The following is a 22,285-nucleotide window of genomic DNA, read 5'->3' as shown; positions in this document are numbered from 1 at the left end:
GCTCTGTGGCTGATGACAATTAACTGCTCTGGCTCCCAGCTCCAGTTTATATTTCAGGTGGTTGGTGAAAGAGCTGTTGCCCTGAGCAGTGTGGGACACACCAGGTCCTGCACCAGCAGTCCCTGCAGAGCTCCAGCCACACCTGCTACAGCTGCCCATGCAGCCATTCAGCTGAAGAGACAGGAAAGACAGACCAAGTATTTTATTCAAAACTTTAAAAAAAGTTAATAGACAAAAACTGATAAATTATTCTCATTGCATCAATGAGAGACGTCATGATGGTTTCCTCTTGCCCCCCACACCTTCCACTACACAATAATCAGTTTGTTCCCTACCCTGTTCCCTTGAACTTATCCTGATGTAGCAGCAGTTCAAGCCCTTAAATCCTCTTCTCCATGGGCAGTGTGCCCTGATTATGCTTCACACAGCTCTGACAGGAGTAAGTTCAGCATCTCATCAACATCCTTATTGATCAGAGACTCTGTCAAACAAGTTAGTTATGTCTGCTGTCCTACTATAAACTGAGCCAAGTTTCTACACTGGCTCAGGGTAGCCAGCAAGCTTCAGAATGCTTCTGAGCCCTCCCCTCCCACAAGCCCAGCAGCATCAGAGCTGTATGAAGGAGGCCCTTGAAGCATTCTGCCCAATGCCTGTCCTATACACTCGCCCTAGACCAGCCACCCCATGGCCACCTGCTCACCATTCTGGCAACAGCAGTTTGCCCCAGTGCTGCAGCACCTCTGACCTGCAGCATCACTACCCTGAACTCAGTGGTGGTATTGCTCTACTCTGAAAGTAAGGTATCAGCAAATACAAATCAATGGCAAAGAGCACTCAAAAATATGTCAGTAACTGAAAGCACTTTGAGAAGATTGCTGCTTTCCTTTCCTCCCATCCTCCTGCTACAATCGCACCCCTACAGCCTTCTCCAGACCACGTTTTTTTGGTTAAAGGCTTTACAAGACGGAAAAATATTCTTTAAAACAGCTTAAAGGACATCCTGAGGATGGTGGAACACTTAATATAAGCAGTGGTTAGTTTTAGCACCACAGCTCTGAGGCAAATGGTTACTCTACCCTCTCCTTTATGCTCATAACCTCCAGGCACAGTTTACATGGGCTTTTTGGGGGCAGAGGGGAACAATGACACAACATCAACATACACACCCAACAGCTTACAAAAACTGAAGCTTTATCCCTTTGTCCTTTGGACAGCAGAATTCCCTGTTTGTCACTTCTGCAGGAGCTGGAACACGCTGGCTCACCTTTTCTTTTAGCTGCAGTGTGATACAAGGCTGTTCCCACACCAGTCATTTTCCTGCACAAGAAAAATACCCACAGGAGCAAGCTTTGGTTAGAGAAATTCACAGCAGGGTGAGGGAAAAGTCAGTGCTCTTGCAACTGCTGAGCAGACATTCAACCTGTATTCCACAGCTCAGCTTTGAGTTTTGGGGAATACTTAAGGACTGGACATGTTCAGGCTTACAAAGGTTTCTTCTTTTCTGGACTGAAAGGCAGATATGAATATGAAGGAGGAAAGGGGCTAAAGGACATTTTAAGACAGCATCACACCCCAATGTAATAAAAATCTAGTGGTACTGTAGCAGAATGTGCTAGTGCAAAGAGACTAGAGGCAGCTCCTGGACAGCCTTCCATCCATTTGGCTCACTCAGGTGCGTGTGATTTTGTCTGGAGGCATGAAACCTGTGTCACCCAGCGTTCGAAGGGCCACTCTGCCGTTGGGACGGATCACCAAGTGAGTGATGCTGCCGTTGTTGAGAGACAGGCGCAGCCAACCTTCCGGGGGGAACTGCAGTGCCCTGGTGACAAAAACACATAGATTAGGAGTTCAGGAACAGTGGGATTAACAAGCCCTCAGAGCATCACCTTCTGTCCCAGATAAGGGGGAGAATGAAGGGGAAACTCAAAATTGGTGGGCACTCTGCAGCTTGAGTACCAATGCCCCCAGTCAGCCTTGGAAAAAAGCCTTGTGAAACTGCAGCGTTGGTAACTGGAGCAGGGCCAGGAGTGCCCTTGGCTAAGCAGAGTCCAGCAGATGGGTGTGATTACTGCTGACAGGATTAGTTCCAGTGGACAGAAGGCAGCAGCTCCAATGCAGTGAGGCTGCCGGGAGTGCTCTGAGCAGCCCCGTGACAGCCAGGGCAGGGGATGGCCCAGCAAGGCTGCAGCACCACAACACCTGTGCAGGTGGGATAGGCAGAGCTGCCTCAGCACCCAAGGGCTGCCTGAGCAGAGAGGACCTGGATGTAGCAAACAGTGACTGTCACACTCCATTTCGGCCACACCCCCACAGCAAAGGCAGTGACACGGGATTCCCTCCGGTGACCTGCACGTGCCTAGGGAAGAAATTCACTGGAACTACTTTCAATGGGCTACATCATTCCCCAGGAAGGACAAGGACAAGTACATTGTACCTTCCACAGAAACACAGCATCACAGCTGGTCTGCAGCCATTCTGAATTTCCTAACTCAAAAGCCTCAGGAGCTCCATCAATTGTATTAAACAGCTGGAAAAAATACCATGTTGCATCAAACAGCTTTTGCCTCTGATACTCAGAAATAACTTAGTTTTGGCTCTTATGACAGTTTTGCAGAAAGCCCAAAAAATTAAATACCAGCTACAGCCAAGCTAGATTTGAAGGAAATATTACATGGATTGTGTTCAGCTGTACTATCAGATTGACTGCAATCGAATGCACAAAAAAGACATTAAAATGAAGAGGAAGGTAACAGCAAAAAGAAAAGGTATGTAAGTATTTCAGATAAAGCCTTGGCAAGAACAACGTGGTATTTTTTAGCACAGGAAAGAAAAGCCTGTTTATCTGATCAATAATTGCAAGTATAGCAATTTTGAAAAGCTCTAAACCAGCCCATAGAGCAGACAGGCTAGCATTTACCTAGCTCAGCTAAATAAAGCTAAATGAAACTGTTGTAGGTATTGATCAGATTAAAGTTTAATCACATCTGTCCTGCTCATGACAAATTATTCTACAGACAGTGCTTTGTTGATGGGGAAGAGGAATAAAATACACTCAGCTGACTGGATACAGAGAGAGGCAAAGATCCAGAACTTTTTTCTCCTTTATGAACAACCTTGATGTTATCAGAAAGATCCACTCTCCCTCTTCCTTTAATGCAATACTGGATGGTACTGCAAAAACACACTGATGCAACTTCAATATAACTCAAAAATATCTATTAGTAAAGAATTCCCAAAACGGAAACAATCTTTAATTATGCAAGCTCAAATTCATGTCACCTCAAAGAGATGCATCCAGTAATGCATCTATTATAATCTTTTCCAACAGGCACTACCCTAAGGTTTATGGAAGCAGAAGCATATAGTAATTAAAGTAACTGTCCAGATGTACAAAAAAGGTTAAGTTTCACTGACTTAGCCACTTTTGCTTTAGAATTAGAATGAAAGTGTTCTCATTATCAAATGTACCTCGGTAAAGCTGCAGAAGCAGCTGCTCACAATGCAGGCACTGATCTCCAACACTTCAAAGAAGTGAAATCAACACACGTCCTCCCCCAGTGGTGGCACAAGCCAGCCCTGCAGGAGTGAGCCCTCCCTGGAGCAGCCCCAGCGAGCAGGGCTGCCGTACCTGCAGACGATGTAGCGGATGACGTTGGCGTGGCACACGAAGATCTCGTAGCTGTCCTCCTCCTGCTTGGCATCAGCTCGATGGATGAAGTTTCGAAAGGCGGCCTCGATGCGAGCTCCATCTTCGTAATACTGCTGAGGGCAGCGAGTCACAGTTACACACAGCTCAGAGCAGCACTGCCTGCGTCCCTGGGCCTCACCTCCTCAAGAGCTCCTGCCCCCTGGGTGCACTCTTGGGGCTGAACTACTGCTCAAGGACTGCAGGTTATTGTAACTGTTCTGCACACTTACTGAGGAGGAGGAAAGAAGGCAATTATCTAAGGGCTGTGATAACAAACATCAGCTCAATCACTGCAAGTTATTGCTACTGTCCATACAGAGCATACTGAAAAAACCTCCAAACCATAAATAAAAAAAAACTTTAAAGAAAAACTTACCACAGCTTCTGGTTTCCAGTGGGAGACTGGAGGGTCTGGTTCTATAGGTGCTCCCTCTCTCAGCAGATCAGTACTGATTTTTTTGACTCCTGAAATATTAGATACACAGTCAGAAACAAGTTGTTCACATGCCATTACAGACAGCCCCACAACTCCACAATCAATACATTTTTCACAGTCTTTCTTTGAGGAAGGCTTACTCTCCAACAAAACTGTTTTGCCATCAGCAAGACAACTTATTCCAACTGAACAGAACAGCCTGTCTGTTACACCTTGAAAAAGTGTATTTGTACTTTAAAGATAAACTGGAAACAAGCAGAATTACAGTTGCAGGTTTCTTTATAAATACAGACATTCACACAGGGCTGGGAAATGGCTAAATAACATCTCATCCTTAAGGAAAAGCCTAGAATTCTACTGGAAGCAGTTTTAAGGATCAGAAGACAATGAAAAATTAGGAAAGTCTCTCACCTGGGAGATGTTTGCTTATAATTTCAGTTGTTTCAGTTGCTCTAGTCATGGAGGAGTGGATAATCTGATCAAATTTTAATCCCAAACTTGCCAGCCTGCGTCCAGTCAGTTCAGCCTGCTCTCGACCTTAAAAAGCACATTCATTATATAAACTGGTGACACTCCCATTAGAACCTCACACAAGCTACCAAGAGAGCTGTCCAGCAGACATAAAAGGTCTACATCGATGCTGGGCTTTTTCCTGTCAAAAAGCAACTGGAAAACATTTTCATCAGAGCCACTACTCAGGCCAAGCTTACTGGTTGGACAATTTCAAGTCATACTTGCATCAGTAGGAAAAAAAATGCTTTGTTTCAATTAGGAAAAAAACCCCAAAACCCAAAACTTACTCAGCAACTTTCACTGAAGTACTCAATATCCCTGCTAGCCCCATCCCCAGGAAGCAACAATCCCCCTCAGGCCTGAATGTGCTGTTGTTCATAAAGGCAACACCAGCTTGGCACAGTTCACAGCACCTGGGCAGCCTCAGGAAGGTTCAGCCCACCTTTCAGGCAGGCAGGTGAAAAGACAACAGACAGGTTAAGTCACTTACTTAAGGCACAGGATGAGACAGGATTAACATTATGCTTTGTTACCAGTTTAAGATTGCACTTGGGGCCTGCAATTAGCATTTCACTCCTGTTTGCACACCAGTAATTGAGATGTGGGTGGGAAAAAAAGTCTACAGTAATAATTCTTCCCCCTCTGAAAACAGTGTTGGCAAATATATCATCAAGGAAGTGTTCACTGCTCTTCAAGTACATTATTTAAAGTAATACTAATTAGCATCTGAGACCTAGTCACAGGATCAGTGAGTTAAGATTAACATAGACAAAGGTTATCCTCAATTCATGGGAGTGATTAGCAGTACTCCCAGAAACAGTGACAAAAGTGCAATGTATTTAATTATAAGCACTCCAACTGAAAGTCAGAGGCATTTTCTTTTTAATAAATCAGCAGATTAAGTTAAGAGAAACAAAAGAAAAATCCATCTCAATGAAGTTTATAAGCCACAGCCCTTAGGACTTACATCAGCTGGCATGAAAGTTTGCTAAAGCAACGTTAAGATAATTTGGAATTTCCTTTGACAAGTTTCTTTACCACTGAACGTGTTCAGAACTCTCTAAATCACATCTTAATGTCTGGATCAAAACTAAAGAAAACACTTATTCATGACATCTTTCTGCCACAAAGGAAAACAGGAAAACAGAAAGTAGACTGAGGTTTGGCAGCAAGACCCAGTGCTGAGTTACTGACCTCATCAGGTAAAAAATCATTTCCTCAAGATGCCAGGCATGATGCTGCTGGTGATACCTACCCAGTGGGGTCAGAGTCCTGTCCTTATCAGCCCGGCCATCCAGGTGGTACTGGGAGTGCCGGATCAGGAATATGTGCCTGGTGGCTTTTGCTTTGCAGTGATCCAAGCGAGAGGCGAGCTCTTCTTCCCCGGTTTCTTCATTTTTCTTTTTGAGGTTGATAAGAGCCAGTGGCTCACGTCTAAACAAACACATTTAAAGAGTCATTTTTAGACAGGGGAGACAGAGGCAGGGGATTTTTACAGATATGTAGTCTTGCCTTAATTCCAGACATAGCTGAAGAACTAAAACTGACAGTTTAGTCACTTGTATCATGAAACTGGTTCAAACCTTTGTGTGAAAAGTAAAAATAACTGCCTGCATGAAAAAAAAAATAATGTCATGGGTTAAAAGGCCTAACTTGACATAAGTAAATTTGCCACTTAGTGCCAGCTACCTGAATTAATTATTGGGGGAAAAAAAAGCAATGAGCAACAGAAAAACTTGCAGGGTATCACAGCAGGGTTTTTGACAAGAAAAACTAACCAGGAAGGATGCCCAGGGAAGGAGGAAAAGGTGCTGACTGACCATTAAAGAAAGAAAATGCTTCATATCTTAAAAGCCCTGTGATAACACCTACAAAAATTGCACTTTATCAATCCCATTTACATAAAATGACTAAAAAATCACCCCCCCCCAACAACACCCTAGAAAGAGTCCAACCTTCTGCAGTGCACATTGAGAATTATTTTCTGCTTTAAACTAGGTCACATCAGGTCTCTCCAGTAACAAGTTTTTTCAGCCTGGAGTGTTTTATTTATCCTTTCATCTTTTCAGCACTCTCCCCTCATGCCACTTTAATCTCTCTTCCACTTGTCACAGTGCACAGGAGCACCCTGCTCTGCACATCACCCAGACAGCTGACCTGGTTCCTCCTGAGGACAGGGATCTCCCCCTCTCTGCTGTCACAGGTTCAGTGCTACAGATCTGCCACCTCCACCAACCCTGCACCATCAGCACCAACCCTGCCCAAACCTTCCCACATTAGTCTGGCCCCTCTCTGCACTGATCCTCCACCCCATTAATGCAAATCCTTTTCTATGTCACTCCACCTCAGAGCCTATTTTATTCATACCACACCGCACTTCTTCCAGTATTAAACTTGTTTATTTGATGATAGATTATTTAAATGGAAAATAATTTTTATTCAGTTTGGGACAAAGTAATTTGTTCACAGAAAATTGCTGCTTCCCACACCTACTTCTCACAGCAAGACTGGCCATGCAAAGCCCTCCTGCCTCCATTTTGCTTTACTGAACACATGATTTCCATTAGACAATGAGGCTCTACACAGTCCTCAAGCTGTTAATTCCTCAGCAAGACATTAAAAATGAAACAACAGGCCAGTAACAAGAAATTCTATTGCTACTTCACAGGATACTTTTGATTCACTGGAAACTATACTGCTGGCAAGATACAATAGGAAAAAAAATCTTTAAAATCAATTCAAGCACATTAGTAAAGCAGCAAGGGGAATAACTCATCTGATATCTGCCATTACATATTCCACATGAATGAAACCAGATCTGTCCTCTCTGAGAGCTGAGCTGCACAATTCCTGTGCAAGTGGCAGAGACCAACATTCCACATGTGATACCCTGTCAGACCAATAACAAGTCGAATATTTGCCTTTGTTTGTTTCAAACTTGAAAAGCCATTGGTTGTTAAGAATATTGTAGTATCTAGTTATCTGCTCAAGACTTGACTTTCTAAACATTCCCTGCACCCAAAGAACAGTAGTCAGATATTCTGTGTATTTATAAACCATTTAACAACTTTGCACATTAACTGCTTCTGCCAATAACATCCAAAAGTCAAGATAAAGATTTCAAGCAGGCACAACATAAGCCACAACTGGTAGACCACAAGCAGCAGAAAACAAATTGATCTGGGGTAAGTAATATATTCCACTGCCACTGTCTGCACACTGTGACAAATGGTGATTGGCTATCCTGGCCTGCTAGGAAGTATTATCTGGCCATGTTTGCTCAGGCAGTGGTGACAGCTCTGTAAGCTAAAGCACAATCTCTACTTCCTGGACTGGTTTAAAAAAAATTACTCGAGTCTGAAAGTAGTGTAGAATCCTTGAAGAAAATCAACCATTTAGCAGAACCAGGAAGGCCTGGAGCTGCAGTTAAACAAGCAGCTTTAGTTCCTCCCTCAGTATAATTGTGTAACCAGCTGTAACCTTATTTAATAAAGGTATTTTTATCACTGGGGTGTACATAGCCCTATTTACAGGAGCATTTGATCCTGTAGCCTCTGAAAAATCAAAATGACGCATTATACAATAAAAATCTGTTAGTGCTTAGGTTTGGATTTACTATGATTAAACTGGAGCCTGACATAAGTCTCCCCTGGGAGATAATTCTACCAGACTGAAGCCAAATGAGCCGAAGCTCCATGCTGATATCTGCATGTTCTAATTAAAGATTCAGAAAAAACGTAGCCAACCCTTGTGTGAATGTGTTTCAACGCTGAAGAACACGAGTGGGCTGGGTTCAAAGCCACAGTGCCTTTACAAGGATTAAAGCCCAGGCAGCTCCATGAGCAGCAGGCCCAGTGCCTGCCCAGCACGTGAGAGCGCCTGGCATCCACAGGGAGCTGCTGCCGAGCTGAAAAACCCTGGTGCAGACACACAGCAACATCGAGGCATGGCTGGAAAACCAAAAAAAAAAAAAAAGGCAAGCTTCTGCCCAGCTTACATTTATCACAAGCCTGAAGCTTGGCAGTCTTGCTGGCGGAAAGCATCAAATAAAGGGCTCAGCACAGGGTAAGTCTCCGAGCTGTCTGAACAAAACCCAGAGCCCGCTGATCCCTCTAGAGCTCCAGTGCTCCCCGGGTGTTCACGAACTTCACCTGGATTCTCTGAGCGGGTCACCACACGGAATTTCACCGGGAAACGGGTTCCGTCGGGCCGGGGGCTGCTCCCGCGGGGACCCGGGGCCTCCCGACCCCCAAGGGGCCCTGCCCCGCCCCGAGCCCGCTCCCCCCGGGGCTCCGGAGAGGGGATCAGGACAGCTCCCGCCGCCGCCCGGATCCCCCCCGGCCCCTCACGACAGCCGCGACCTCCCCGGGCGAGGAGCAGGCCCCGCCACCGCAGCCCGGCCGCGCCCACCTGTCCCAGTTGCTGTCCCAGTAGCTGCCGCTGCCGGCGGGTCTCTCGATCCAGCCGGCGGTCGGCGGGCAGGAGGCGGTGGGCGGCAGCAGCAGCAAGCTGGGCGGCACGGCGGAGGGCACGGCGGAGCCCCCCGGGCGCGGCTCGCTGTCGCCACCGCCGCGGGCTGGCTGCTTGCCCACGACGACGGCGGAGAGCAGGACGGAGCCGCCCGCCAGCCCGCAGGCGGCGAGCGCCAAGGCGCGGCGGACCGACATGGCGGGGCGGCCGCGTGCCCCTCACCGGCGAGCCCGCCCCGCTGCGCCCCGCCCCGGACGGAGCGCGGTGCGGGGCAAGATTCCTGCGCGAACGGGGAGCACGGGGCGGCTCGGAGCCCACCGACCCCTCGGTCCCACAGACCCTCACGGGCCCGGGCCGGGCCCCTCTGCCCCAGCCGCGGTGCCCGCGGAGCTGCGCCCGCCTCAGGCCGGGCTCAGGGGCTGGTCCTGCCTGGCCGCTCCCAACCCGGTTTCCACTCCAGGCGGGTCACCGTGTAGGGCTGGGCAGGGGATCCCCGCCAGCTCTGCCTGGTTTAATCGCCTAATGCGTGATCAATCAATCCTTCAGGCTGGAAAAGACCTGTACGTTGAGTCCAACCATTAACCCGGCACTGCCGAGGCCGTCATATTTAATTATAAGCCCTGAGCCTTATCACTGTGCCCAGCTGCTCATACAACAAAGAGCAGGAGTGCTGGAGAGGGTCCAGCAGAGGCCGCAAGGTTGATGAAGGGTCTGGAGCATCTCTTAGGGCAGGCTGTGCGAGCTGGGCCTGTTTAGTCTGAAGACTCTTTTTCACTGGTGCCCAGTGACAGAATAAGGACCAATGGCCTTAAACGGGAACAGAGAAGTTGCACCTCAACACGAGGAAGAACTACGTGTAGGGTGGCAGAGCCCCGGGACAGCTGCCCAGGGAGGTTGCAGGGTCTCCTTCTGGGGAGACGTTCCAAACCCACCTGGATGTGTTCCTGTGTCTCCTGTTCTCGGTGACCCTGCTTTGGCTGGGGGTGGGACAGGATGATCTCCAGAAGTCCCTTCCAACCCCAGCGATTCTGTGATTCTGTCCTACAGGAATAGATCTCTCTCAGGCAGCACTGGGTCCCTGGCACTGGAAACCAGGAACCTGCATTTTGGGAAATAAAAGTGGTCACCGGCCAGGTGGACTCAGCTGAGCCCAGCTGGCAGCACCCACCTGGGCATTCCCATCCCACCTCCTGTGCCTCTGGCCTGAGCACTGCTCCCCTCTTCACACAGAGACTCCCTTCAGAAGACAGAGCTCATTACAGCTCCACACATTGCCTTGTGCAGAATAAAGGCACAGTGGAACTGGAATGTTAATTACCTCACACTGGAATGTTAATTACCTGTAGATGGCCAGTGATGCTGTCTTAACCTTACAGCAGAGGCGAGAGAATCAGAACAGAGCCCCCTTTTTCTGAGCTGACATCCCAAATTCAGCACTGGTTTCTACCTGTCAGATTCAGTGGTTTGCAAATGGTGACAGAACTGCTGCTGAATGTGGACTTTGGGATGCCAGCAGATTCTACAGATTCCACTATCCAGCCTTTGCTTATTTAATTATGCATTCTTACCACTTCTGTCCACCTGTTCAAGCTCCAACTCCATTCCCACATTCCCCACACCACAAATTCTATAATACTATTCCTGCTATTCCACTGGCATGCCAGCTGGGCAGACAGTTTCCAACTGCCAGATTTCAACCAGTGTGACTCCAGAGCCACTGAGACCAGAGCCTGGCCCCTGCCGAGCACACGGAGATGTGTTCCCCTGAGCCCAGAGTTAACAGGGACAGCAGGGGTACACAAGGACGCTGTGCCTGCCCAAAGAAAATGGTCTTTCTGTTAAAGTTCAGCCACCTTCCAGCTTTCCCAGCGGAGTGTCTTTCCCCTGCCCACCACTCCGTGTCTCTGTCTCACACATATACGATGCAGAGGCACATCTGACCGGAGCACAGGTCCTTTGGCTCTGGAGCATTTCACAGACCGTCAGTGGCTCCCAGGGGTCACATAAGTAAATCAGAGCCTGATGAAAATCTGCCACACACCCTCCTTCATCCTTCTTGCCTGCTCATTCTCTGTATTTAAGATACTCAGCTTTCTGTTTCTTTTTATATAGCTTTAAAATGTTAATTTCATTCATTTTCTTCAGTTTATATTATTATATAGGCAGGTGTGTGTATTTATACTGTGCATGTTCTTTCTTACCAAGAGCCCAGAAGAAAAATGTTTGGCTTCAAAACCTCCCATCCAATTCCTCCTAAAGTAGCAGGGTCCCTTTTCCCCAGGTCTGTCTCCCAAAGTCCTGCAAATGCTTTCAAAATCTTTTCTCTCATAATGCTTTTTCTCTTTTATCCTAGTAATACTTATTCTCCATTAAATGCTCCCACTTGTGTCCTACCTCTTCCTCTCCATCCTGCCCTCTAACCTGAATCCCATTTGACCTCCAGCATCTCACAAAAGAAGGAAAAAACTGCACCAGACACTGTTGCTCACTTGGAGACAGGCTGAAGCTGGATTGGACAAATAAAACTATTCCTGATAAATCCCTCAGTATTTTCAACTGAATTCTAAAATCAAATGGTTCCATTTGAAATTTCAGTGCTATTTGAGGTGCATTGCTCACACAAGTACCTGCCATTTGAGGTCAAAATCCCAGTAATAAACACAGGCAAGTTTCTGGATGACAGTGTCACCAAACGCACCAGGGCTGAGCTCTGCTCACCACCAGAAGTTTCAAACTGTTATTAAGCAATAGTCAAAACTGTTTCCCCAGCACAAAAAAGTATTGCTGAAAATCTGGGCAATCTCATGATGCTAGAAAATGAAAATGGCTAATATTGATTGTTTGCCTCAGTGCAGCATTTTGGCTGTCATTCTTCTGCCTTAACACTTCACCATCAGGAATGTCCTGTGCCTGTGCTCCATTCTGCAGTTCATTTTTGCTTGGGTTAGGTACTAATACACTTAGGCAATTTATGTTCAAAAGTCTTTTGAGATTACCTTAGATTTTCCTCAGTATGTCCAAAATGTTATTAATTAGATTATGTTTACCACTCTTTAAAACTTGCAATTCAATTAGGTAAAAAAAACCCTCAGAAATAATTTGTTGAAGATTACCACTAGCTTGAATATACAGTCCTGTGTTCCATCAATAACTACCCAGCTTCTTGCTCTTTGTTCTTTTCATATGTATTTATATTGCTGCTATTTTAATCCAGTTTTATTGTGTTGTATTTCATCTGTAAGCAGAAAATCCATCTAAGAGGATAACAACCTACTGATGCCCACTAATGGAATTATTTTGTTAGTGAAAACAGTAAATGCTCGTGCTACTGATGCCATAGGTCCAGTCCTCAGGGATGATATCCCATTTCTGTGGTTTGATGCAGATACCTCCAAGGAGGATGCCCAAGGTTAGGGCAGCCTCTGAACTGTGCTGTGACCAGAACAAAGAAAAGAGAAGTCAGAAAGCCAGAAAAAGGTTTCAGAAAGGTCAACACAGGTAGGGCCAAATAAATGGTTTCCCCTGGCAGGCAGAAAAACCCCGTGGCTAAAGCAGGCCCACAGCAGCCCTCAGGGTTAACTTCACCAGGAATACAAACAACCATCTCTAGATGGGACTTGGATCAGCACAGGGATGAGTCAGTGTTTGGATGTTTTACCATTAGCTACAGGGAGAGCAAGGGCAGGTCTCTAGCCTACAACTGGCAAGCAAAGTTTATGAACTTTCAGGCTTATTTTTTTTTAACAAAACAGAGTAATAAAAGGACATCTGAAACAAGGAAAATGTGGTTTTGAAAAGCCTCTTCTGTGACCTCAAAAATTTTTACTCACCATGTATCACCTTTCCACTATTAAAAAAAAAACAAAATAAAAAAGTGTAAATGTATTCTTGAAAGAACAACAGAGAGAGAGAGAGGAAAAAAGTTAACATTATGTCATTTGAACCACATGTATTCAGACATACACTGTGGACTTACTGCTGGCCTTCTTAAAGGAAATACTGATGTCATCCTGGCCTGCTTCAGATCCTGCAACATTTAAATGATACACTAAACTTTTGGGTTATAAAATGATGCTACTTAAGTTCTTTTTTTTTTTTTTTTAATGGAGCAACAGAGAATACTGGTTTTAAGCAACTTTGGTTGGTATGATTTGGTTAGTTTAAAAAAAACCCAAAATATTTTGAAGCAGATGCTGGCTTCCTGACTGTGTTTGACTGCATTGCTGAAGGGTAACCAGGACAAATACTGTGTTGGTTAAATACACAAAATTTTGGGAGATTGTGGCATGAAAGGAACTCTGCATATATATTGTAGCCATGATTCAGATCTTGAATTTAATCTAGGTGGTATGAATCATCTACTAGAAGATTCTTCAGATTTACTTTGACCAGAAAAAAAATGAGAAACACATTTAAGATGAAAGACTTGTCCTCTTCCCCAGGCACACTCTCTATAAGCATATTTAAAAGCAGACTTTGCCTTATCTAAAGCATACAAAGTCTTTATATCATGAATGATTAATCTATTTCTTAATTTTGCTCTCACAGTCACCATCTTTCTAACTGAAGTAGATTGAAAGATTTTTTTTTAGTAACAGTGGGCATCATTGGTAAACTGAAGTATCTGAAATACACCTATAAAGAACTGCTCTTGTTTCCTGGGACAGAATCCTTTTCCCTACTCCTTTAGTAAGGAGTGAGTGAGCCTCTTCAGTACACTGGGACTGAGAAGTAAAAAACAAAAGTCTCCTTGCAAGGTCTTGTGTTTCTTAAACTGTCCCCAAATGGTTGAGACTGCAGGGACAGGACAGTTCTAGGACCAAGGCCAGTCTTCTGTCTCTTGACATGTGAAGCTTTGCCTCTGACAGAAAGCTTAAAAAGAAGTTTCTACAGAGAACAAGAATGAAAGTGTGGAAAATTCCTTCAGATGCAGGGGTATTACCTGCCAGATCTTTGTGTGCTCTAGAGTCACATGGGGTGTGCCTTGAATGCTACAGGGCATTGGAGATTTCTGGAAATGGCTGTCACCCCATCACGTGCAGGGACTGTGTTTCCAGCCTTAGGTGTCCCAGAGTTTGTCACTGACAAGTCCTTCTCAGTACCTTTGCTTTCAGTCATCTAAATCCAGAAGTTTTCCCTCTACCAAACGCATTCAGAGTTGCAGATCAAGACACACCAAAAATGTAATTGGGAAAGACCTATAAAAAAAGTCATTTCTGAACTGGAAAACCAGTTTTATTAACAGTCTCTGGCCCTTTCATTAAGCAAACACCTCAGTTCTGTCCCTGAAGTCACACTGACAGAGCTCAGGGTTTCTAACAGCCGTACTAACACGGCATTATCTAATGTAACGCTCTAATAAATGATGATGTATCCTGCCAGAAGGGCTTAATTTGAAACAGATGGTCTAAAGAATGGAAACATAAGCAAAGTATTTCACTGTAATCATTCTCCAGGAAACAAAAGGGGATTTTATATTATTGCCTCAAGGACCACCTGCCCCCCCAATGTTTTTGTCTTAGATAACAGTAAACTTTGATTTTGCTAATGAAGCACAGGTGCTGCTGATAGCTCCCAACAATGAAACAACTCAGGCATTTCTTCTAATCCTGATTAGCAAGTGAGAATTTGCTTTTGCAACAGCACATGGTGCTTTTGCAAAGTTCAACTAATCTCCCTTTGCACAGTTTTCCTTTATTTATCTGTTTTAGAAAGAAAAATATATAGTTGTTATGGTCTTGACAGTGTTAACTTCTATTGTGTTTGATAGTAACTGTCACTACTGAGTATTTAATATTTAGGCACTGCAGTCTGTAAACCCAGCACTGCTTTTAGGTGCCCTTGCAAACCACAAAAAAACCTGCTCTGCAAAATTCCCTTAGCAGGAAAGAGAGTGCTCTGCCTGCAGAACCATCTGAGGCACCATGACGTACATAATTACACACTTTAAGAGATTTCTAGTTCTAAGGATCCCTTTAATGCTTTACAAGAAATACAAAGGAAAAATTCTAGCTCCCTCAAATATTCTTTCCTATCTCTCTGCCAGGAGCTGTTTTAGATATTCCCTGCTTTACTTCAAAAAATCACCCTAGGGATGAGCTTGGCACAGGCTGTCTAAACCCTGCTGATTCTTTTTTTGGCAACAGCATTTAAATGCAGTGTTTTCACATACAGGCTGCATTGAGGATGTGTAGGCAAAACCCTGGGATGAAATAGTTTTGGGGGAAGTGATGCTAGCTCCAGGTCTGGAGAGCCTGGGAGAGACTCAGCCACACAGGTGACATTCTGTGCTGGCCACAGGGCAGAAATAGCAGCTGGGGCAGTGATTTAGCCAGACGAGCTCTCCCAACACTCCCCCTTCAGAGAGACCAAGGCCCAGGCCAAGCCAGGCACTTGCTTACACTGCACAAACCTTTAAATACATGAATAATCTTTCTGAAGGCACTGGACCTTGTCAGTATTGTGCCAGAGTTTAAAAAACCCACACTGTGCAGGGAAATAATGACCTTTGGAAAGACTCCATTTTTGTATTTCAAGCTTCTCGCTGCAATGCTGAAGACAATTTCTTCCCCTCACGTCTAATGAAAAACTCAGAAACCCCCAAAGCAACCATTTACTTGAGACTGCAGGAGCTTCAGGCCATAAAAATCCCAAGCATTGTGAGACCAGTCCAAATAGCTTGGAAGTAAGAAAAGTTAATGGGATATTCAACTGTTTCAACACAGATGTGTGCTTAGGTGTCTCCTACACATTAGTCACACTACCTAGTAAGCTTGGTGCAAAGCCAGGAGCTAAGAAATCTTTCATACTGCTCTTCTGTAGTAACTGGCTGAGAGCATTGCCCTGGCTGCTGTGAGCACAGGTGCCCTCCAGACCCTGCAGGGAGGAATTTCACACTGTGCTCACTGCATTTATACCCCTAGGGAGAATACCAGTGGAAAGGTGAATTTGTCCCAGTGACAGTATCTCTTGAAGAAAAAAAGGGATGGAACACACATCTACATGACTGCTGGAACACAGAAATAGCCTTGCCTCTGCTGACAGAGGTGATGAGCAGAGCACCAGGCAGCACAATGCTCACTCCTGACGGTGTGGTTGTGAGCACTGCTTCCACATAAAAGGAGTTAATGCAGTTCCTATGTCTGAGCAGGGTTTGTTTTTGCCTGAACACAAACTGTGAAGTCCAGGACCGAGGAAACAGAATCTCATTTCAGTTATGACAGTCAGCACCTGGATCCTGTGGAAGTATTCCAAGCTTCCATTAGTCTGAGACCTCTCCTACAGCATAGTACACAAACTCCCAGTCTGAATCTCATAGCTGGGAGCAGCACATAATGATGTTATTTCACCTGAGAGGGTTTTTTAAAAATTTTTTTCTCTCAACAATTAGAAAATCATGGAGAGCATCTTCCCATATTACAATACTCATTACTACACATGCCGTCTTTCTGTCTCATCCTCAACACTAATAAGCACAGGACCTAATTATCCCCATTTATAAATAACTTTCCTCATCCTATCTCTGTCCAACAATGTCTTGGCAGGCATCCTCAGCAGAAGATTTGAAATTATGTCCCTGCCAAAAACGATTGCTGCTGATGAATCACAGCACACACAATTGAAAGGCTGTGGTTGCTTTTATAAATATCTGGGCATATACATATATATGTAAATGTATATTTATATGTGTGTGTGTAACAACTTGGAAATTGTTATAGGTATAGATCAGACAAAATGGCATTGTGGCTCTTCCTCTCTTCCAAATTATGTTACTGAACTTATTCCATCGAATTTCCACTAATATATTCATGCATTTCCTAGGGAAATGTTGAGGACCCTCAGGTGAAAATCAGCCTGCTGCACTGAGCCAGTATGAGCACCACATTAGTGTAAGTTATTCACTAGTTGTAGGATTCAAGTGATTAATTTCTCCTTAAGCCTAGGATTAGGCAGTCGTGGAGCATCCAAGGAACTCAGCTTCAAAAATCAAGCAATGTCAACCCAGGCTAAGGAGAGCATTGCTTTCCCAACCCATGCAGGGGATTGCTAATAATAGTAGCAGAGTGTATATATATTTTCATACATATAGAACTGAACCAAAAGCAGAGAGCACACCTCAAGTCTGTTATGCCCAAAAAGGACCCTTTCCTTCATTTGTGTCACAGTGCTGAAATGCAGTCCTGCAGCATCCAGGGCTTCAGAGATACATAAACAGAAGCTGTATAAATACCCCTAGAATTTGAGTACATATACTAAAAATGTTATTCTCAAAAAGAAATTAAAATATTAATAGAGAACCATATTAAAAATGCTGTTTAAAATAAGGGAGAAATACACTAAATTTCTATGATATCGATTCATATGATGTTTTTAAAAATGTGGCTATTTTGTGGTTCAATATAAGTGGAAACATTTTTTTTCGCCTTTACAGTTAAATAAACTCATGTGACTTCTGTTTACACATGGACACACCTGTTTTTTCCTATTCCCTAATCAGGATGTGCTTTCCTGTGTTAAAATCTCAGGAATTAATGATTTCCATCTTATTCCTGCTCCTTGAGTGAAAGACCATACTAGAAAAGTAGTAATTTTGTGCACTAATAGACATTATTCTTTCTCTGACGAGTTTTATGTGCTGTTAATCTGACAATGTAGATAAATGGATCAGTATTTCTGTACAACACTGAAACAGACACAAAAAAAAGACAGAAATTAGTAACATTTTTCATATGGCAACACAGCAGCTTAGTCCTTGCCCTCAAGAGATGTGAAAGCCTGGGTTTCCTCAGCTGCCCACGACATGTCAATGGCTGTGGAACTCAGCTCTTGATGTGTTCTGTGCCTCACCAGCACATCACAGTGTCCCCCCTTCTCGAGGTCACTCCCAAGCTACAGCCATTTCTTTTACTGCATTTCTGCTCAGTCATTTTGGATATTATTATACATATGTGCAACTGCTCCAAGGAGCAGGCAGGGGAGAGCAGAACTGCTTAAGGCAATGAAGCATATGGTCTCTTGGATGAGGATTGTGCTGTGTGGGTAATGTGCAGAGGCTTTGGATTATAGGGAAATATGCAGGGAGTCAATGGAAGGATCAAGGCAGAAATGTCTTTATCTGTTTACTGAAACAGCTTGCCAAAGTCAGCGTGACGTACCAAGACCATTGTCAAAAACACCCATCACAAACACCCAAAAACTTCCTCAAGTACACTACCTAAGTAATGCTTTCATTTGAGGCTAAATGTGCCCCAAATATGTCCTACTGCTCCAGGATACCTATGGGAGGCACCTGCCTGTCTTCAGCTACAGAGCTGATTGTAGAACAGGAGGGCTTGAGCCTCTCACAAACACAACACATTTGTGAGTCAGGAAGTCACATCCCCATCCAACATGGAGCAGAGGCACAGAAAGACAAATGAGGCAGCAGGAATCTGCAGTGGAGTCAGGAACTGCTGCCAGGAGGCCTGAAGCCCATTCCTGTGCCTCACGTGCAGCCCATGTTTGGAGAAGAACATCTGGCTGGTACCTCTGTCACTGTGAGTCACAGCTGGAAGCTGAGAAGCTCCCAACAACAGCAGTGCAAAGCACGTGAGTTCTGACGGAGGAGATTGTGGCCAACAACAGAGCAGTTTGTCTCCACTATGTCACAGTGTGCCTGAAAAATTAGTCATAACCAAGTACCACCTATTCACAACTACTTACTTCTCTCTTTTTAAGTCTGTTGTTTTAGGTATCTGTCAATGAGACAATAAGGGCTGATCCCAAGGCCAGATGGATCCATAATATACAGGCTGCAAAAAATGGATTATGCTGTTACTCACTGAATTTACTCAGACACTGCAGTTTCTACAAGAGCTTTTCCTAAGAAAAAGCAGCATTGCTTGTATTTAAAACAGACCCTCAACAATCCGTTCACCATCTGTTCCAATGACTGTACAAGAGAAAAAGCTGACAGCAAAGCTGTATTCTGCTAAACCACCTGGGCCCGTGACTAGAACCAGAATATAATGCAATTTTATGAGCTTCCACAGTCAGCTCTGACCCAAAGATCCCCATGTGCTCTGCTCTTATGTAACTGAAAGAGGCTTTCAAGATATATAAGTGTGCAACTGGCACACCAGGAGCCATCCACCTCATATCCATGGGAACAGTGAATGCAGGAGGAAACCACTGCCCAGGAGCCACTCCCCTGCACACTGCAGGAAAGGACAAGCCAGAAGGCAGAAGAGCCCACACTGCTGCTCCACCACTAATCCCAAATTCCTCCTTGCTGCCTGCCACTCAAAAATCCCTCCATGAAGACTGTCTCTGTTCTGTAGAGTAGGGACAGAAGTTCCATTAAAAATAGAGTTGATCCCAGAATGGGATGTATTTATGAAATTCCACTTTTCCCTTTGTGCTGTTGTGAGAAAAAAAAAGATGGCAAGTATTTGATATGCTCCAAGTCAGAGGCTTGAAGAAGTCCTAATGTTAATGAACTACAGCAGAGAGCAAATTCCTGTGGGTGCCACTCCTAATGGCATGTAAAGTATAATGAGACACCATTAATCTTAAAGGAAAAACTACCACTGATTTCAGGGGAAGTAAGATTTCAGTGTGAGCTAGGCATGGCACTCATGAGCTCGATATGTTATTGTTATTCTGAAATCAGGAATTCTCATTTTAGGTGTTCATTTGGGGTTTCAAATCTTGTGATTTTTGTGCTGAAAGCCCTGCTTCGAGTCCTCATGGCTGACTGTGTGCAATGGTGAGGTTTATTGAAGCCAAACCCACGAGCATGCTTTAGTTCCAAAACAACAGTGCTAACTAAAGGACAGTTCTTCACTTGTATGGAAGGCAACTTTTCCCTTCGAGCGTTCCAGGCATTGCCATTTCTCTGGCTAACCACACATATTCTTCCCATTATTTCTTTCAGTTACCACTGAACTCGGTGGCAGGGTTTCACACACACACAGACAATGCTCAAATAAATCCTTGAAAACCCTGCTCTTACCCCATATTGAAGAGATAGATGGATAGTCCAAGCCTCTTGTGGAGGCTGGAGGTTAAAAGATGTGAAATACACCTCAGAAGGCAGCACACAGCCTTTATGGCTGATACTTTACCAAGTCTGCTGAAAGAAAGGTTTTTGAATTACTAATGTTCATTAAAGAATTTTATTTCAGAAAGGGGATGTTTTTTAAAATAAAAGACTTACCAGTGGTTCTCCTTTTTTTCTACAATGCAACTAAACCCCTAGAAAAGCTCCTGGTCTGGCAGAATCTGCTGCCTAAGCCATGTTGTGCACTTCTGCCATGTAGTCTGATCAAACTGGACCAGGCCCACAAAGGCAGAAATTACTTCCATTAATGAGGAGCAGATTGACAGAATATATTAACACAGACTAGAAATGTTATGAAACCTCAGCATTGCCCACAGTGCTCACTGTCCATCCCAGGCCAGGGGTATTTTACATCCAATATCAAATGGACAGGCTATGTCAGTGCTTTATACATTATTGTCTGAAAAATCCACACAAGGGATGGATGTGTAAAAGGTGAACAGGATGGCAACACGACTTCTAAGGCAAGTTGCTCTTACATATTCTCTACTTTCTCCAAGCTTCTAGCATTGCCTCTCTCCTCTCTGAATATCCCTTAAAATGGTGTGTCTGTCTACCAGTCTTCCATAGCCTGGAGCATAACCACTGGCAGAAACACAATTTCCAGTCTACTTTATTTGCTTACATTTTTTAAAAGTAATTTCGGTTTTGTATTTTGGTGCTGCTACAACCGTTTTTTTTTCTATCAAGATTGATCAGTTCCATTTAAAATATATCACAGAGAGACACCTGTAACTAGTTTTACCTGACTCTGTACACAATTACATATACACTATATACATATAGGCATTATATATATATACATATAAATATATACACATATATATAAGGCACTGTAAAATGTACCACCACTTTACCAGGACTGTTTCAATCTGTAAAAGTAGATCATATTTCTTCACATAATTTGAAATGTTTTTCAACATTTAAAAAATGTTTCAGGGTTAGAGATATCAGCTCTGAAATAAGCCTTATGTTAAATTTCAAGTTATTGTGACAAGATGAACAAAACCAATTTTGACAGTAATTCTAATCTATTTATTGTAAAACTGATTCTCTCTTTTTAAAAGACATATTCACCTGTATAAATAGTTTCCTTTGTCTCCTCTTATTATGTTCCAAAATGTGAACCTAAACTTGTCCTGCAGAATGAAAAATAACAACAATGAAAAAATGAAATACAAACTTGTATAATTTACTCATTACTTAGAGAGAGGAAAGCCGAGATTGCTCTAAGCCAAGATATCTTTAAATAAAATTATTGAAACTGATCATGGCCTTATATAATCCTGCTTGATGTAGCCACAATCCAAGGAGCCTGGTGATTACAGTTTGGGCCATTTTATATAAAAGGTAATCTCTGCCACGTGAAGACACAACAGCACACAAATATGACTGGCATTTATAATGAACATGCTCGAATGGATCGTTGCTTAATGCAATTAGCCTATATATGCAAATGATGGCATCAGAAATCCTGCAGCAGCTGCTGGGCTTGGCAGCTGCGTATGTTGTAAGACAGTCTGACAGATCAAATGGACATATTTCCAAAGACTACAAACAGATAGACAGATGAAGACAGATTAAGAATTGCGCATGTTTGGGATTTTTAAACCCACATGACCTGGACAGAATGTATTCAACAAATACCAATATAAAAATTTTTCCAGTTACTCTGTGGCAGTGATTCAAAACTGTGTGGGACCACAGAATCCCTGTTAACCCCACAACTTAAATAAACAGTACAGAAAACTTCATTTAGTGTTGTTTCATAGATCACTTGCAGTGACCTCCCAAACATGATTCATTGGTCACAACTGGGAGACACTCTAATAAAGACTCACCATATCTCCTACTCTACCATAGGCATCTTGAAAATGAGATTTAACGTGCAGTCACTTCTTTCAATATTTTTCCAGTTTTTTCCTTTGCACTGGAACTGGCCTTTCCAGTTCTGCTCTTCCAGTTCAGGTTTTGCACAAGTGCAAGTGAGAAATGGCAGCGCACCGTGAACCATCTCAGCAAACGAATGCAGCTGAGGCAGAAACAGACACTTGAAAATACTGAAGTGACTCAAAGG

General features: G+C 43.9%; 1 protein-coding gene across 2 annotated transcripts; it reads right to left on the bottom strand.

Annotated features, from left to right (window-relative positions):
- Positions 1–187: 187 nt before the first annotated feature.
- PGAM5 (PGAM family member 5, mitochondrial serine/threonine protein phosphatase) lies at positions 188–9,325 on the bottom strand. Of its 2 annotated transcripts, none has more exons than XM_059863739.1 (6): positions 9,048–9,325; positions 5,893–6,071; positions 4,536–4,661; positions 4,065–4,153; positions 3,629–3,762; positions 188–1,819 (listed from the first exon to the last, which is right to left on the bottom strand). In XM_059863739.1, the coding sequence occupies exons 1-6, from the start codon at positions 9,302–9,304 to the stop codon at positions 1,669–1,671; spliced, it is 936 nt and encodes a 311-aa protein (XP_059719722.1). In that variant the 5' UTR covers positions 9,305–9,325; the 3' UTR covers positions 188–1,668. The 2 variants fall into 2 exon arrangements, with proteins under 2 accessions (XP_059719722.1, XP_059719723.1); XM_059863740.1 differs by having other exon boundaries at positions 3,629–3,759.
- Between the last annotated feature and the right edge of the window lie 12,960 nt (positions 9,326–22,285).

This window comes from Haemorhous mexicanus, chromosome 19 (genome assembly GCF_027477595.1).
Source record: "Haemorhous mexicanus isolate bHaeMex1 chromosome 19, bHaeMex1.pri, whole genome shotgun sequence".
NCBI lineage: Eukaryota > Metazoa > Chordata > Aves > Passeriformes > Fringillidae > Haemorhous > Haemorhous mexicanus.
This window is presented reverse-complemented; position numbering and strand designations above follow the sequence as displayed.

Bases quoted from the DNA above. Each gene is read 5' to 3' on its own strand.
- PGAM5 (XM_059863739.1), bottom strand. From the start codon at position 9,304: ATGTCGGTCCGCCGCGCCTTGGCGCTCGCCGCCTGCGGGCTGGCGGGC. The intron at 4,154-4,535 runs GTGAGAGACTTT...CTAATATTTCAG, and splicing joins TATAAGCAAACATCTCCCAG to GAGTCAAAAAAATCAGTACT. The intron at 3,763-4,064 runs GTAAGTTTTTCT...CGCTGCCCTCAG, and splicing joins ACTGGAAACCAGAAGCTGTG to CAGTATTACGAAGATGGAGC.